The sequence below is a fragment of the Mixophyes fleayi genome, chromosome 6, assembly GCF_038048845.1.
Source record: "Mixophyes fleayi isolate aMixFle1 chromosome 6, aMixFle1.hap1, whole genome shotgun sequence".
NCBI lineage: Eukaryota > Metazoa > Chordata > Amphibia > Anura > Limnodynastidae > Mixophyes > Mixophyes fleayi.
In genome coordinates this window covers 197,440,091-197,457,113 of record NC_134407.1, presented here as the reverse complement: position 1 = coordinate 197,457,113, position 17,023 = coordinate 197,440,091, and the positions used below count along the sequence as shown (strand labels likewise).

The 17,023-nt window shown below is 40.6% G+C and overlaps 1 protein-coding gene and 1 long non-coding RNA gene across 8 annotated transcripts in view; one reads left to right on the top strand and one right to left on the bottom strand.

Annotated features, from left to right (window-relative positions):
- LOC142095132 (uncharacterized) overlaps positions 1–17,023 on the top strand; it is a 255,687-nt gene that overhangs the window by 153,191 nt on the left and 85,473 nt on the right. The gene's annotated exons all lie outside the window — the stretch shown is intronic.
- CACNA1G (calcium voltage-gated channel subunit alpha1 G) overlaps positions 9,535–17,023 on the bottom strand; it is a 141,689-nt gene continuing 134,200 nt past the window's right edge. For all 6 annotated transcript variants that reach the window (XM_075177930.1, XM_075177936.1, XM_075177933.1 and 3 more), the window contains 3 exons: positions 15,034–15,208; positions 12,741–12,853; positions 9,535–10,553 (listed from right to left, as the gene is read on the bottom strand). In XM_075177930.1, coding sequence (XP_075034031.1) covers positions 9,786–10,553; positions 12,741–12,853; positions 15,034–15,208 — 1,056 coding nt within the window. In that variant the 3' untranslated portion in view covers positions 9,535–9,785. The remainder of the gene's footprint in view (positions 10,554–12,740; positions 12,854–15,033; positions 15,209–17,023) is intronic.

The following is a 17,023-nucleotide window of genomic DNA, read 5'->3' as shown; positions in this document are numbered from 1 at the left end:
GCAGATTGTTCTACTTTTGCAACATCTAGTCTCCAAGAAGCAGAATCCGTAGCAGGAGGAAGCTAGCGTTGGTTGGGAGAGGCAGGAGAACAGTCAGAGCGCTAACACGATTCTATATTTTTTCATGTGAGTCCCACAGATTAAGATTTAATAAAAGGATTTAAACCTAGGGGTAGATTTACTAAAACTTATAAAAAGGAACAGTGGAGGTGTTGCCCATAGCAACTAATCAAATTCTTGCTATCATTTTCTAGCATATACTAGATAAATCAGTGATAGTTAACCGGCGGCCTAAGGGGCGCGCTTGGCCCTCCCAGCCCTAATTTGGGGCCCCCAAGCTCCTTCCTGCTTTACTGTTTTGTTTCTTAAAAACTTGTAACACTTGTTTAACACGTCGGCTGAGAGATTATTACAGATTGACATCTTTTTTCTTAGATTAATGGTATGGTTTTGACTTATTACTGAGAATAGGGGTAAAGTGCAGCTTTTTTAAAGTCTAGAGGGCCGCCCAGTGTATCATGTTGCCCATCACGGAGATAAAGGGATCTATGTGCAATACCTTCACTTCTTCTTTTTAGAAGTTTTAGTAAATCTTTTTGGGCTAGTCCTCTGACAACCAGTTTGTTTCTAATTCTGCCACTAGCTCCTTATCTCTCACTCCATCTCACATTGGCTCCTTTTCTGTTATTCACCACAGTTTACTAATATCCTTTACACTCCCTCGTTCCTGCTCTTGGTTATCGCCTACTGCCTCTGTCACTCCTGCTTAGCATTCTCCGTGTTTACTACCACCCCTTCTCTGCCATGTACTGGTTGATTCAGCTATTCTCATCCCTCTAATGTCACATGGGTTCTTCTCACCACCTTCCATACAAACATTTGTCACCCACCTCCTAATTACCTGCTCCTGTCCTCTCTCCCAACATCTGAACTCTACCCTTCCCTTCATTACTTCCCCTGCCTGTATCTTCAAATGCTCTGCTCTCAGCACTCGAATCTCTACCTAACCTACACTGACTGTAATTACCTTCTCACCCACATATCTCCCTCCCTGGTCTTCTTTCTCATCCACCTCCTCTTGGCTGCTGGTGACATTTCCCACTGACCCACACAATCCCTATTACCTGCTCACGTTCTTCCTCCAACTCACCACAAATCTACAACCCTTCCACCTTCATTCTTACTTCTCTACCTTCCCACCTCCCCCATTCCTGTGCAATTTGCAATGCTACATCTGTCTGCAATACATATGCATCCATTCGTGACTGATTACTCTCTTACTCCTTCAGTCTCCTTGCCATGACCGGAACCTGGCTCACACTCTCTCTTACATTGCTTCCATTGCTGCTCTCTCCTATGGGGGTCTCTCCTTCACCCACAGGGCTCGACCCGGTGACTGACAAGGTGGTGGAGTAGGCTTCCTATTGTCCCCTGATTGTCATCTCTCCTGAACCCTCCATCTCCTTCTCCTTTGAAGTCCATTCCATAAATCGCTTCTTTCCACATCTGCGTTGCTGTTATCTATCTCCCTTCCACTCTTTTTCTAAGGGATTTCAACATCCATCTACAACCCTACTGGCACTGTCACCTCTTCATCTCGTGCTTAATTCATCCTGCGGTCTTTATCAGTGGACATGATCTCACACCCATTGCAGTAAACACCTTACCTGGATCTTGTGTTCTCCAATCTCTGTGCCATCTCCAGTTTCTTATACTCTGTTTCCACTTCTTTCCTTCTACCCCAACTTGCTGCCTGCAGCCCAACCTGCACTCAAATCCATGGGCACACAGCGATGCCTAAATGACATTGATCCGATCCTCTTCTCAGTCTCACTTGATCCACTCCTCTCATATCTACCCTCTCCTGCCCCAATGCTGCAGTTTCATTCGACAATACTACACTCACCGCAGCCCTAGTCGAGGCAGCTCCGGCCCCTACACACTGTGTTAGGCGATCCAAACCCCAACCCAAGCAGACACACTACCTGCAAAAGTGCTGACGTACCAATCACCAATGGAGAAAATCTTGCTTCAACACAAGCTTCCTCCATAACAAATGTATCCTGTCTTCTTACTATATTGCTTTCTCTCATAAAACAAATCACTTTAAGGGGGGTATTCAATTGTTTGTTTTAACGCGCTAAAACAAAAAAAAAACGAGCGCTCTAAAAAATCTTCATATTATACGGTAATTTTGCGCGCGTAAACAGTTAATACGGTACTTACTCGCTGCCAGCGGGCTGAATTTCAGCTCGCTGCTCAGGGAGCTGCGAGATGAAATTTAGCGAGTAATTACCGTATTAACGGTAATATTTTTAGAGCGCTCGTTTTTTTTGGGTTTAGCGCGTTAAAACAAACAATTAAATACCCCCCTAAATCTCTTAAAATCCACCCAGTTGACCAACCCGTCACCTCTTTGCCACATCAACTCTCTTCTCTGCACATCCCCATCATGCTTCTCTTCTTCTCCTCTCATTGCTACCTACTTCAAAGGCAAAAATCGAAACCTTCTGTCAAGAAATCTCTCTCTACACACACCTTCTCCTCCGGTCACATACCCACCCTCAGTTCTTTTCCCCCTCGAACCTGGCACCTGTCCTACTCCACTGGGACCTTAACTTCCATCTTCATACATGTGCTCTTCTCTCCTGTTCTGAAGACCCTACCTCTCTCTCCAGCTCCTGCTCTATTTCTCTCCTCCATTTTACTTCCAGACTATTTAAGCGGTTTGCATACTGCCATAACAAACGGACTTCTGCACTCCACAAGGCTAACCTCATTAAAGTGGCCAATGATCTACTCATGGCTAAGTCAAAATAGGAGGGCATATATCTGGTTATGGAGTGTTAATACTAAATACTTAATACAATGTAGTACATGTAGGGGGTAATTCAGATCCCCTTAATCTGATTACAGTGTTAAAATATATTTAACTTCTTAACTATTTCCTATGCTTTATTGAAGCTATAGATGCAAAGATGTCAGCTTGAATGTGGTAATTATCTGAGAGTAGTCTTTTGCATAATTCAACTGTGAATTAACATGAAATATGACAAGCTAGTAATGTTTTTGGCAACCGTGTCTCTCCCATTGGACACAATCTTTATGCATGCCTAGTCTCTACAGCTCTACTGAATAATTATGCAGCGGGTAGAATGTATACTCTATTTGCAACACTAGCTTTACAGATATGTTATTAATCTTTTGATCATTTGGATTAAAATAAGGCAAAGACTATTCTTACACCACTTTATTCAAGATCTACTACGAGTGTGCTGGAGGTAGCCGATCCTGCAAGTCAGTCTGGGATAACGGTGAAAGTCCAACCAGGAAGAATCGCCACTACAGGTAAGACATATCCCTCATTCTGTGTTCACAGTTTAGGAAGCCTAAACATCTAGACAAGAGCACTGTAAATACTTTAAAAAGTCAAGTACTGAACAATAATTTAACTAGACACACTGGGTAGCAGTTCGGACACTACTGTGTACTTGCTATGCTACCCCTATCCAACCTATTTTAGTAAGGCAGAACTTTTTAGGGACAGGAAAAGCCTAGAATTCTGCCACCAATTGACTAAGTGACTGCAAGGATTTCTGATGTGTCTAAAGTGTGTGTTTAACTTATTGAAGATACTGATTCCATTTATTTATGCTCTTAACTTTCTTTTAAATACATAAAGAATTTTTATTTTATAGAATGTTTCTTTCACTATATACTTCAACCGAGTGATAACAAAATTTGTATGGTTAGTGTCACTGCATCAATTATAGCACACGCTACTGTCAAAGAACTGTAAGACATATTTGCACCATATAACCTCTTTTTGTACGAGGAGTTTATTGGATTGACACTAGGGAAGGTGGAGATCACCTTCTACACCTGGTGGCAGCAGGTGAAATATCCATAACACAATGACGTGCAGCACAGGTACTTTTTCTGTATTGTAATAATTTGTGCATTAGATGCGGGAAAGCTAAAGAATAAGTTCAGTTAGGGGACAACAAAAGATAAGCAGGTGTCACCTGCAAAGAGAGAGACCTTACATTTCTGAGATTCAGTCAAGATACCTTGATGGCTAGGACAATCTATCCAATGAAGAAAAACGTTTCATGCAAAAAACAAACAAAAGGGGCTACATCCAATTACGTATTGTGAACTCTTCCAAAGCGTAACCCATGTTGCATATCTAAGCAAAGCAGTTTGTATACAGGTTCCTTACAACAGTCCTGAAAATACAGAGAACTCAAAGCTTATGCTCATCAGTCTCATGTCCAGTCAACCCTGTCAAATGTCTTTTTAGCATCCTACAAAATAGCACCTAAAGGCAAATCCCATTTGGTCCGGATGGATAAGACATAACAATACCATACTAAGGGGGGATTCAATTGCCAGTGATGTGGAGCACGGACATTGAGCTTTGATTACTCACTACCCATTAATACATTGCTAATACAGTTACTATATTAGACTATAGATGAATACGTGCAACTGGTCTACTTGTTACCTTGCACAGATTGGCTTATTGTGCATGGCATGTAAATCTAAGACAAATATTTCTTAACTGGTTCTTACATTAATCCTAAATAACTGTCTGTTCTATACATGCCTAAATAAGAGTTATCTGTTTTGAAGACCTCACTGCACACAGCTGCAGTAGGTTGACAAAGTGACAAGAACAGGTAGGAGAGTGCAGTGTGACAACTGTCCTGATTCAGGTTTTGTCGTGAACATAGAGAGCTTGTTTATAAGGGTTAACCTATCGCATAATTGTGGGGAATAAGGCCTAAATCATAACTGCAGTGAATGAAAAACATGCACTGGGTTAGGGGTACTTGAGGACTAAGGTTGGGAAACACTGCTCTAATCCATTACCCTGTTAAGAAGAATATAGCTCGATTAAGTTAACTCTTTGAATGCCGGTGTGTGATTTGCTAATACAGGTGACTAACAAGTCTAGTGTCTGCTTGCATTTACATTTGTGTAACAGTCTGGAGGTGTGAAGAGTTAACACTTTGATTGCTGGGCCCTGCTAACCTGTGGGTAGCCAGAAGCCTTGTGTGCCAGTGTGGGGCAGTATTTTGGGGTCCTATTGCCCCTATTCAATAGGTGGTGGCAAACCTGAAGTGTGTGGGGGTGTAAGAGCGCGGTGTGGGGGGCGATTCAGCAGGACTATAACCGGGGTGAGAGATGGAGAGAAGACTGCAGGGTGGAATCGTGTGTAACCTCATACAGCAAACACTCAAAGTCACGGAAGCTGGGAGCGTGTTCGTGACAGGGTTGGACAGTTGTGATTATGGGGAATTGTCCAGCACAGTTAGGATTTTATTGAGAAGTCTGTCCCGCTTTACACTGCTCTCCCACTCAACTGTACTGGAACATGTTGGCGATTAAAAAAAATACAAACAAACACTTATGCCCACAATTTCTGAAAAGAATATCGCCAGGCAGCTTGTGCCCATTTCTGAAGATTAGAGACATACAGTAAGGTTGCCACCAGTTAGGCCTACGTAAAAATAAGAAATGAATATAAGGTAGACGGATCCCAGACCAGGGGCCCCAGCCATCTTCATCGGCTTTGTTTGTTGAATTAACAAATCCATCCACACTGCATTTCTTACTGCTGTGAGAAGACCTCCATCCTAACATGGAAACCGGATGCAGAGCAGAGAAAGAGCATAATGGATATATTTACAGTAGTTATGTGTAAAGACTTCAGGTTTTTCATTTATATTATTCAGCTCAGTAATACACAGCCTTTCACCTATATTAATTTCAAGTAGTAGCTTTACATGCTATTTCACATATGTTGCCATATATGGAAGCAACAGTACCTGGATTGGCGTAATTAGAAGCCCAATGCCCAGGGGTGAACACTGGATTGATAACTGGGTCTCCAAATGCTTGGTTTCGGAACAAAACAAAGAAAACACTAAAAAAAAATTGCCGAAATAATCGCAGAATTACAAATTACAATTTATATAAATCTAATAATGTATGTTAATTTAAAAAAAAAAAGTCCATCTTGACCATCTTACCAATTTAATATAATTACTTGTAAATAAATACAATTCTACAAAATTAATGGTAATCTCCCCTCACATCCATTTAAATAAAAAAAAAAAAAAATACAATTACTGTTACAATTACTCACCCAGTGCTTCATATCACTCTCTTTAGGGAGGAAACCGCAGAACAACTTTTACGACATTTTTACTGTTCCTAAAGTCACAGAAAACCACTACAGCCGTAACTTAGTAAGAACTACAGCCGTAACTTAGCCAAAAAATAAGAAAAATAACGGTAGCCATTTTGTTGAAGCCAAAGTTCTTTTAAACATAGGCAGAACCACCAAAAAATGAGACATGGGGTATATTTACTAAACTGGGTTTAAAAAAGTGGAGCTGTTGCCTATAGCAACCAATCAGATTCTAGCTGTCATTTATTTAGTGCATTCTACAAAATGACAGCTAGAATCTGATTGGTTGCTATAGGCAATATCTCCACTTTTTCAAACCCGCAGTTTAGTAAATATACCCCTTAGTCCCCATTCTCTACCCACACAAATCATCTATTACAGTTCGTGTCATGGAGTAAGCAAGAAATCCACCAAATGGGCATCAGGCACAACTGAATACATGTAATATCACAAAAGGATTAAAAAAGATAATATAGGACCCCTAAGACGTGAGATGGGTGAATTGATAAATGATACTAAGGAAAAAGCAGAGGTATTAAACACGTTCTTTTCTTCAGTATTTACCAGAGAGGAACAAATGGCAGGAGTAATGCATAAAAATGGAAATGAAACCATGCCATTAATTAATACTTGGTTGTCAGAGGAAGAAGTCCAAAGGCGACTGAAGAATATTAAGATAAATAAAGCTCCAGGTCCAGATGGCATACACCCAAGGGTCCTTATGGAGTTAAACTCTGAAAATTAAGAATAGCGGTCTAGCTATTTCCGAGATTCAATCTCATCAGGCTCAGTACCAAGGGATTGGCGAATAGCAGATGTGGTGCCGTTGTTTAAAAAGGGGACACAACCAGAGAATTATAGACCTGTAAGCCTGACATCTATAGTGGGGAAACTACTGGAAGGTATTTTAAGGGACAGTATTCAGGATTACTTGGTACACAATAAAATTATTAGTGGGAATCAACATGGATTTGTGAGGGATAGGTCATGTCAAACTAATCTACGAAGAAGTTAGTGGGAACTTAGACCAGGGCAGGACAGTAGATGTGGTCTACTTAGATTTTGCAAAGGTCTTTGATACAGTGCCACACAAGAGGTTGGTTTACAAAATAAGGGAACTGGGTCTAGGAATCAAAATTTGTACTTGGATCGAAAACTGGTTAGAGAATAGGGAACAGAGAGTTGTGATAAATGGAACATTTTCTAATTGGTCAAAAGTCTTAAGTGGAGTACCTCAAGGTTCCGTGCTGGGACCACTCCTTTTTAATATATTTATTAATGACCTTGGTTATGGTTTAGAGAGTAAAGTTTCTATTTTTGCAGATGACACTAAACTCTGTAAAGTAATAAAATCAGAGCAAGATGTAGCTTCTCTACAGAGGGACTTAAATAAACTGGAGGATTGGGCGGCCAAATAGAATATGAGGTTTAACACAGATAAATGTAAGGTTATGCATTCAGGGATCAAAAACAAGAACGCAATCTATAAATTAAATGGAATTAATTTAGGAGAATCTATAATGGAAAAGGATTTGGGAGTGCTCGTAGACAGTAGACTTAGCAATAGTGCTCAATGTCAAGCAGCAGCTGCAAGGGCAAACAATGTATTGGCATGCATAAAAAGGGGCATAGATGCAAGGGAAGACAGTGTAATTTTGCCACTGTATAAATCGTTGGTAAGACCTCATCTTGAATATGCAGTACAGTTCTGGGCACCACTCTATAAAAAAGATAATTTGGAACTAGAAAGGGTTCAGAGAAGGGCGACAAAATTGATAAAGGGTATGGAGTCATTAAGTTATGAGGAAAGGTTAGCCAGTTTAGGATGTTTACTTTAGAAAAGAGGCGCCTAAGGGGAGATATGATTACTATGTCCAAATACATTAGGGGTCAATACAGAGAGCTTTCATGGGAACTTTTTACCCCAAGGACCATACACAGGACACGTGGTCATCCCCTAAGGTTAGAGGAGAGGAAATTTCACAACCAGCAAAGGAAGGGGTTCTTTACAGTAAGGGCAGTCAAGATATGGAATTCATTGCCAGGGAAGGTTGTGATGGCAGATTCAATAGATATGTTTAAGAAAGGGTTAGACAAATTTTTAGCGGAAAGGTGTATCCAGGGATACGACCGTTAATTTAAAATGAAGGATAGTAGTGGATATAGGGTAAAAATAGGACTGCAATATCTGGGGGGATTTTCACAATTGAAACAGATGGGCGGTTGCTTACTCTGGATTAATTTCAAATATAAGTGCAGGATCGCAGTAGATCCAAAATAGGTTGAACTTGATGGACTGGTGTCTTTTTTCAACCTCATCAACTATGTTACTATGTTACATGCACAATCTGCCAATAATCTACTTCCCGGCTGGGAGTGGATGAAGAAATGTTACATTCCATCTCTCCCATTATTAGAGCCATTCCGCCACAAGGATCGCAGGCTATGTAGTCTTCCATCCCATGACACTTACAGTGCCTGGTGTCCCGGCTTCTCTCCTAACCCTCCCATTTACTGCAAGGCCCCAGGGGATGATGGGAGCAATGTAAAACAACGGAAAAAGATATTTCTGCAATTTTATAATAAAAAAAAGAAACCACAATTTGATTATACATACTTCTCAGTGCATAATATGGGATTTTCATGCATGGCTGGAATCACCCAAGCTGTCGCTCCTGCAAGCACAGTTGAAAATACTAAATTTGTACTCAAACAAATACACACATAAGGAATGTACTTTGCATGTAAACTGAACTCTACTACATCAGCCTTCTTTTGCTAAATACTTAAAGGTTGATTTTGGTTCTTCTGTTATTCTGTTATATACTAGGGGGTATATTTACTAAACTGCGGCTTTGGAAAAAGTGCAACCAATAAGGTTCTAGTTATTTAGTTCATTCTATAAAATGACAGCTAGAATCTGATTGGTTGCTATTGGCAACATCTCCACTTTTTCCAACCCACAGTTTAGTAATAAATATACCCCTAGGAGTCTTAATTATAACTACTTTTTCTGTTTCGTTTAGAATCTTTTACTTCTCTTTTTTCCGTCAATGTTCTCAACCCACAAGCCACTCCCACTTATGTCCTTCATGATAGAATGTAGAAAGCACACCCATATAAAAGGATTGTCTCATGGAAGCATCTTGTCTGTCTTTTTATCAATAACCCTGCATTCTATCTGTAATTAGCAACTTGTCCTACAGCCTTCATTGTAAAACTATCAAACTCCATTCACTTACATTTCCCAAACCGCCACGTCTAAATTTCCACTTCCACCCCTGGTAACAATTTTATATTTGGTAAAAACTTTTAACGACGCTGCCACCAAAACAGAGACTCCAGAGAGTTTATTTATATAAAAAATAACATAATGAGTTGACTAGCTAAACAAACGTGAAAATCCTTTTGGAAAGTGTATTGCTGTCTGTCCAATAAGAGCAGGTGTTCAAGTATATCCCCAGGGCTGCCAACCGTAACGTTTATCAGTCTAAACCCAGCGAAACAGCTCATGGTTTCGTAACAACGTTCACAAATAAGCAGGGTTTCTGCCCAATTGTACGGATAGAAAAGTGATCAATAGAAATTAAGATATTGACATCTCTTTAACTAAGGGGTCAACAATCTTAGGGAGGTCCTTTGAATCTAACGAGTATGATTGTCTTCTTAAAGCTTCTGCCTCCAAGCACGGGTGCCCAGAAGTCACTGGTGGGGGCATGCACTCCGGGCAACAAGGTATGTGTCCGCCTGTTCTATGCACTGTCTGGAAATCCTCTTTCTCATTCAGTATATGGCTAATGAAGCCACAGGAACGGGAAGCTGGGTAGCGAGACAAAGTGTTTTCCATAGAACAGATTTCAATAGAATGTCTCCTGGCATCATCCAACCACGAGGTTGTTTTATTAAGGGCACTGTGAGCATCCACGCTGTAAAACTTCTTCATATCTCTTAAAACGACATTATTACTATTTTCCAGTTTTACCTTCTGGCTTATTGAATAGGCAGCAGAATAGAGTCTTAACGTCTCGCACGTGTTTAAACTGAAATGTTTTTTACATAAAGACGTGTTCAACAAACGCGTTCTTTCGGGAGCCGCGGCTGTGTCTAAGAAAGTGTTCGTGTTGGCCTGGGAAGCGGCTGGACACCGTAGAGCGTCGCGGGGATGTTGGGCGTAGACGCTCTGTGTCTCCAGCTCGCACAAAGTTCTTTCAGGCTCCGTAGGCTTTAGAACAGTTGGCAAATCAGCGGCCAGTTGACAAACTGGTAAATTCACAACCACGCGGTCTGTTGGTTCACTCTGGGTGGTTTCGTTGCCATCCAAAAACAGCTCAAAGGAATCATTCTGGATTGCTTTCTGTAATAACAAAAACAAGCGATGTAAATATATGCGGAACAACAAGGTATAAAACAACAAGCTAACAAATGCCCTTAGGGAATAGGTATTGTCTAAGGTGCGATCAGCCATAAAAACCGAGAAAACAGCAATCATAGATTTCTCCTACCATAACCCAATCAACGCAGACCACACATGTCGACCTACCCCCCGGCCCTAATAGCCATCTGACCCAGCAACCCGGGGGGCTGTTGCCCCCCTGCCCCCCAGGCCAGCCCGCCCCTGACTGGGGGGTATATTTACTAAGCTGTGGGTTTGAGAAAGGTGGAGCTGTTGCCTATAGCAACCAATCAGATTCTAGCTGTCATTTATTTAGTACAGTCTACTAAATGACAGCTAGAATCTGATTGGTTGCTATAGGCAACAGCTCTACTTTTTCAAACCTGTAGTTTAGTAAATATACCCCTGGGCCTCTCTCATTCACACAGCAGTGTCAGGGAATATCCTCTCCCCTCCCTCCCCCACCTTGTGTTCTCTAGTCTTTACTAGATCTAGGTAGCATATGATGTATGTGGCCTATGTCCTAAGAACTGCACAGAAGTCCACAGAGGTCATTTTTCCAGCATTATCCTCTCAACCTTTACTCACGTCTACATTTTCCCCCTGAGCGGTTTAATAATACAAGTAAGAAGATATAGCATTATTTATGAAAAAGGAAACACACACTAACACACAGGTACCGCAGGCGCCATTATAATGTATTATTCTAGTGCTGCATATGCACATTCAACAGGGGTTTCTTCATGAACAAGATGGATGCTGCTATTTGCTTCTACAATATTTTAGGTGAGGTCATCTATTTAAAAAAAATAATTATAATGTCAGGAAAAAATGTCATTACTTAAATGATAAAATGGAGGCGATTATAAGAACTAACAACAACCTAGAAGAAAACTTTTAATATTGGCCAACCTCTCAAAACCAATATTTGCCCTGTACAGTGTTTGTTATTCAATTTTTCTGTTCATAGATGTAGACAGAGGCTCAGTGCTACGTCTCTTCTGGATCATTGATGCGGTTCTCAGTATATGTTCTTATCCTTTATGTATAGACATCTTTTCCACCGAATGAAAAAAATGTGAATAGGGGCACTTCAACGTTTACCTCTGCGCTGGGCACCATCCTGTATAAAACTGACCCTATCCATAATGGCAATGCGTTGGCTCCTCCAGAAGTGTAATTGTATTTGTTACCATTGACTGGCATTAGGTTATATATGAGGAAATTCAATTGCCGGGGATGTGGCGAGCAGACATCAATTAAGGTAGAATCTCTGCCCATTTCTCCTTACATCTCTATGGGGTGCGAGGAAAAATAAGCAGTGATTTCTGTCAAGTCTCCGCGGGGAAGTGTCTCACGGACATTCCGGAGACAGCTCACGGCTAATTGAATTCCCCCCATAGTGTTCCATGTAAAGACCAATATTGCCTGTTCAACAAAAAAAATAAAAGAAAGCAAACATGATAATGCAAAGAAAAACACACACGTGTCTCATGTCTCCTGGCAAAGCATCATTTTGGGATAGGAAACAAATAAGAAAGATGACATGAAAAGACAGTGCAGATAGCCACCTGGGGATAAGAGGAAGAAGAGGAAAACAATCTAGATTGTAAACTTAAGCAAATGCGTGGATCTCCTGCATTGAAGTGAATTGTGTACTATGGTTTTGGACCAGTAGTTTTAATTTCAAGTAAATAAATTACAAATCGTACAATATTAGTTCAAATGAAAAAGGTGCTTAAAAAGATCATTTAAATGCGCAATAACCTGTTTCTAATGTAAATTTGTTTCATTTTCATCATTTTGTTGAGGTATTTTTCAAATAAATTGTGTTGCTCACAAGCCACAATTTGTTCTCTCTCCATGGCCTTTGCAAAGTCAGTGACTGAAATTATCAATGAAATTGTCAAATTGCTTTGCTCATGCCAATGTAGAACAGTAGAAAGTGGCCATCAGGGAGGAAGGAACAAGCGCGGCAGTGATCTCACCAGCAATTTGGGATTAGAGGGAGACAGGTAGTCAAGTTTATAGGGTGCAACAACTGCATTATAACAGTTCTGGAGAATTGACACTAAAGTGCATTACTTACAATACAATACGAAGATAGAATATAAAGCAAAATTAGCATTAATCTCCCCACGTACGTACCTGTCTTTGTAGCAGTTTGTGGGTAGATGGGGATCGCAGGGGAGCAGTGAGTTTTGGTATCAGTGTTTCAGCTTCCTGTAGACACTGTGGAGACTGAACATGAGAGCTGGAGCCTGAGCAGGTTACAAGGCGAGAAGTAAATCCAATTAACAACCAAAACGCTGATTACGTCTTTTAATCAATGTAGAAAGTGTTTTACGTATAACTTGTGTTATAATTGCATCAAAATATAACTTTCCTCCGCTGACTAGTAAAGCTGGTACTGGATAAGTTTGAGGAACTCCTTAGGAAAAGAGTTTCATGGTAGTTTAGGTAATTCCTTTCCCATAAGTGACTGCGGAGGTGACAAGTTAGTGGTTTTATAAACCCTGGTACTATAGTAATCGACAAAGGAAAACCAAGTTCATCATTAAATTAATTTAAACTCTCTGGGCCTGAGTCATTAAGGAGAGAAAAGCTAAAAAAGGAGTAACTTTGAACCTGGACAAAACCACGTTGCATTGGAGGGGGGAGGTAAATGTAAAATGTGGGGACAGATTTATAGTTGGGGTAAGGCATGTCCTAGATCAACTTTAAATTTCAGTAAAAATAAAGCTATCGAGTATTTGTGTGCTACATGAAAAAACAGGCAGTATTTAACGTATGTGCAAAATAATAAACTAATTTGCACCCCTTGCATTGTAACATGGTTTTGTCCAGGAGAAAACTTACTCTCTTTTGCTCTCCTTAATGACTCAGGACCTCTATCAGGTAAATGAACATGTTCAAACTGCATGGTCAAGTACAAGAAATTTTAGCTTTTCAATAATAATGAGCCTGACAAAGAAACCCCAACCAACAGCAACCAAAATCCACTTGTTTAGCCAATAGAGGTTTAAGTTTTAATATATTCCTACTTTATCAAAGAAAACTGTATTCTAACAATAGTCTGTGTGTAGGTTTAGAGGTGGTTTAATATTGGTACAATAGATGATAGGCAAAGCTGCTGTGCATCCGATTCTGTACAGAAATGAAAGTTTAATTTGGAAGAGAGTCTATTACAGGGGTAGTGACTGCATATATATATATCCTCATCTTAGCAGGAGTCCGCAGATCGAGGTTCTACATGAAGGACAGATTTTCATATGACATAAATGTGACTTTTTGATGGCCCCTAAGTCACCTTTATTGTTATGAGTTTTATAGGACATACATTTAGTTACAGAAGCACAATTCTTGAAGAAAAAGAAAAATTTTGAATGAGCTAAGGGTATGGTCCCAATGGGATATTGGGAAGTAATTTGAGGTGACATTATACATTTTTTTGACAGGCGTATTTCTGTCACTGAACCAAAGATATAAATGGAACATGTCATGCATTGTGACTGCGTGATACCTATTTTAAGCGAAGTAACTTATTAGTATGAATATAAGTTATATTTAGTAAGTAATGATAAAGATTTTAACAATCCAGCTACAAGCAAACCTCTCCGCTAATTGCTGTAAATTCTGAGAACTGTGTTTAATCAGTATCTGAAGTTCCATTAGGTACCAGTGGACAAGAAAACTAAGTGACAGAGTGTTGTGCGGCATTTATGATTATTATTAGATGTTATTTATAAAGGTGTCGCAAAAGATCATACATGAAAATTACAGTAGTATATGATACACAGACAGCAATGATCCATTGTGGATACTGAGCCTGACACCCAAGTACGTATAATACTGCATGTTTTCCTAGACTGTTTTGTGCACCTAGTGCGTCTTTTATGCAGCGCCTGTCCTTAATACTTTAGTTTAGAGGAAACATTTCTACTTCCAAAAAATGTCACTTCCTTGCAATGCTAAGCCAGGTACAATGGCGTAGATGCAGCCACATGACTTACCGAATAGAAAAATATGGCTGTTGTACGCCACCATTACTACGATGAGAAGACACATTTTCTAGCTTATGCATAAGCAAACCGAGGGGGGGGGGGTTCCTAGTGCCTGGAACCCCCCCCCTCCAAGCCTGGGGCACTGTATAATTGAGGTGGATGGACCCTGCCCCCGCTTCACACGACTCTGCTTGAAAAGGGAGAGCTGTGTGCACCTAACAGTAGTGCACGCAGCATTGCTCATGTATATTATGGGGATAGCAAGAGTTGGAGAGCAGCCGAGCACTGTCTAATATTATAGCCAAGCCCCCATGCATGCTTGCCACGCCCACTGGCGGCGTGGTGTGAAAACCCCCCCTCTACAAATCCTGCGTTTGCCCCAGCTTATGACGATATAATTTATATAGCATCGGACTGATGTTGCGCTCGTTCAGCACCTGATTTCTGACAGACTGGATTCCTGGTGGCCTGGCACTCTGCACACGACCCTCCTGTCTGCAACATGTAGCTGTCATTTGGCAGTGAGTGAGTTCGGCAAACCAGCGGCTTTTTTACGCTTAATAAATTTCTTTCTTTGGAGGTTGATGACTTCTGCTTGGGAGAATATTCGGTCTATAATGAAAATAGATTTTTAGAATTACAAAAATGTCAAGAGAAGGAAACGTTTCATTAAAATCCTCTCACTATTCTCTAAAAAGTGGAAAAAAATGTGAATAAAGATTATTATATAGCTAGGGCAATATAACTAACTAAGAATTACCAACAATAACCTGCATACTTAATATTATACTGGAGCATCAGTCTGCTGAATAGTGTGTCTGTGTCTGTGTCTATTGCAGAATCCCCCCCCCCCCCCATCCCGCTGGTCGAGAGAGGAAACTGTATACTCACTCCTGTTATAGGAGTCAGTGATCTCTCTCTTATTGTACTTTGCATACTTTAGAAGAACAAATAGATGGGGATAGGGCAGGACTAAGGTTGGGTTTAAATGATGATGCCCACTGTAAAGACAAGATGGGACACATGATACAGTGAGAGAGAAGCTGGCTGATTCACTTTCCTATATGGTTCAGTTATAAGACACCAAAACATAAAATGCAAGTTCATTCATTAAATAGCTATCACTAGTAGTAATAAATAAATATGGAACGTTTCCATGTAAGTATTAGATCTAAGACGCTGTGATGAAACAAGTTAGATATCGCCTTAACCAGCCTGTCCCTCATTTCTCACAAAAAGTGGAGTATAACAATGTGTGCTTTTTATAGCCCTGTTTTTGTTCCCCAGCTCACCAGAGTACAACTGCAGTGTCTAATTACATGTGGATAAGGGGACATTGTAGCTCATTGTACATATGTATATTGTTTGTTGTATATTGTTGATATTGCAGTGAAGCTGTTATTCATTGTTCTTAAAGTGAAGCCAGGTGAGATAAGGGTAAGGATCATGTTCCAGGATACAGGTGAGCAGGCTGTAGCTACATTCATTCTCCCCCTTCTTTCTCTACAGGAAGTATGCTACAGCTGGGGACCCTGTGACATATGCAAAGTAGTGTAAGGGGTTAATTTCAGGAGAGTCTGAGTGCTATGCTAAATTTGAAGGTGGGGAAGGCCAATTCGTATCCATTGTCCTCCACAGGACTAGTCCAGACATTTTTCTGGAACTCGGCAGGGGAGCCCCTGTGGAATTACAGCTCATCTCCACTCCCCCCCTCCAAAACTCTAGTCCAGCATAAACCAATGTTCAAGAAGGAGAGAGCCAGGGGTTTGATCGGGGAGGGGAAAACACTGTGAGAATTTGACCCTGGATATAAGGAGTCACTCCAGAGGGGGAGTTTTGTGGATGTTCATTCTGAGGATTCATTCCTGGAAGGTGCAAGGTGACTGGTGTTGAGTTGCAGTTCTCTACCAGGCAGCTGAGAGAGATCCATGGGTTTTGGATTCTGCAATTCAGGACAGCCAAGTAACTAACTCAATTAGCTAGTGGAGTAAGGGACAGATAATGTGGTAACCTGCCTGGCATTTATTCACTTTTTGTATATAATATTCTGGTGATTGTTTTCATTACAATAAATGTATTGTACTTTTCGAACTGCATTTGCCTGAGTGACTATGAGAACCCTAGAAGGCACTGGGTAGGCTTCCCTGGCATAATATGGCACCAATGGGTGGCCAACCAGCGTTAAGTGGGTAGAATTGGGCCAGATAAACATGGTATCCTTACAGACGCCTTTCTTAGACATATTTTATCTTACAAATTAAAGATCTTTAAATATTCTGGTTATCTTCCCAGGACACGTAACATCCTAAGTGAGCAGAGATTATTGTTAGTGATTGAGACTTGGCTGAAGACAATAGTCTTTACTTTAGACAACTGCCTTAAGCTGGGTACACACTACAGAAATTTCGACCAACTTTTTATGCCGAG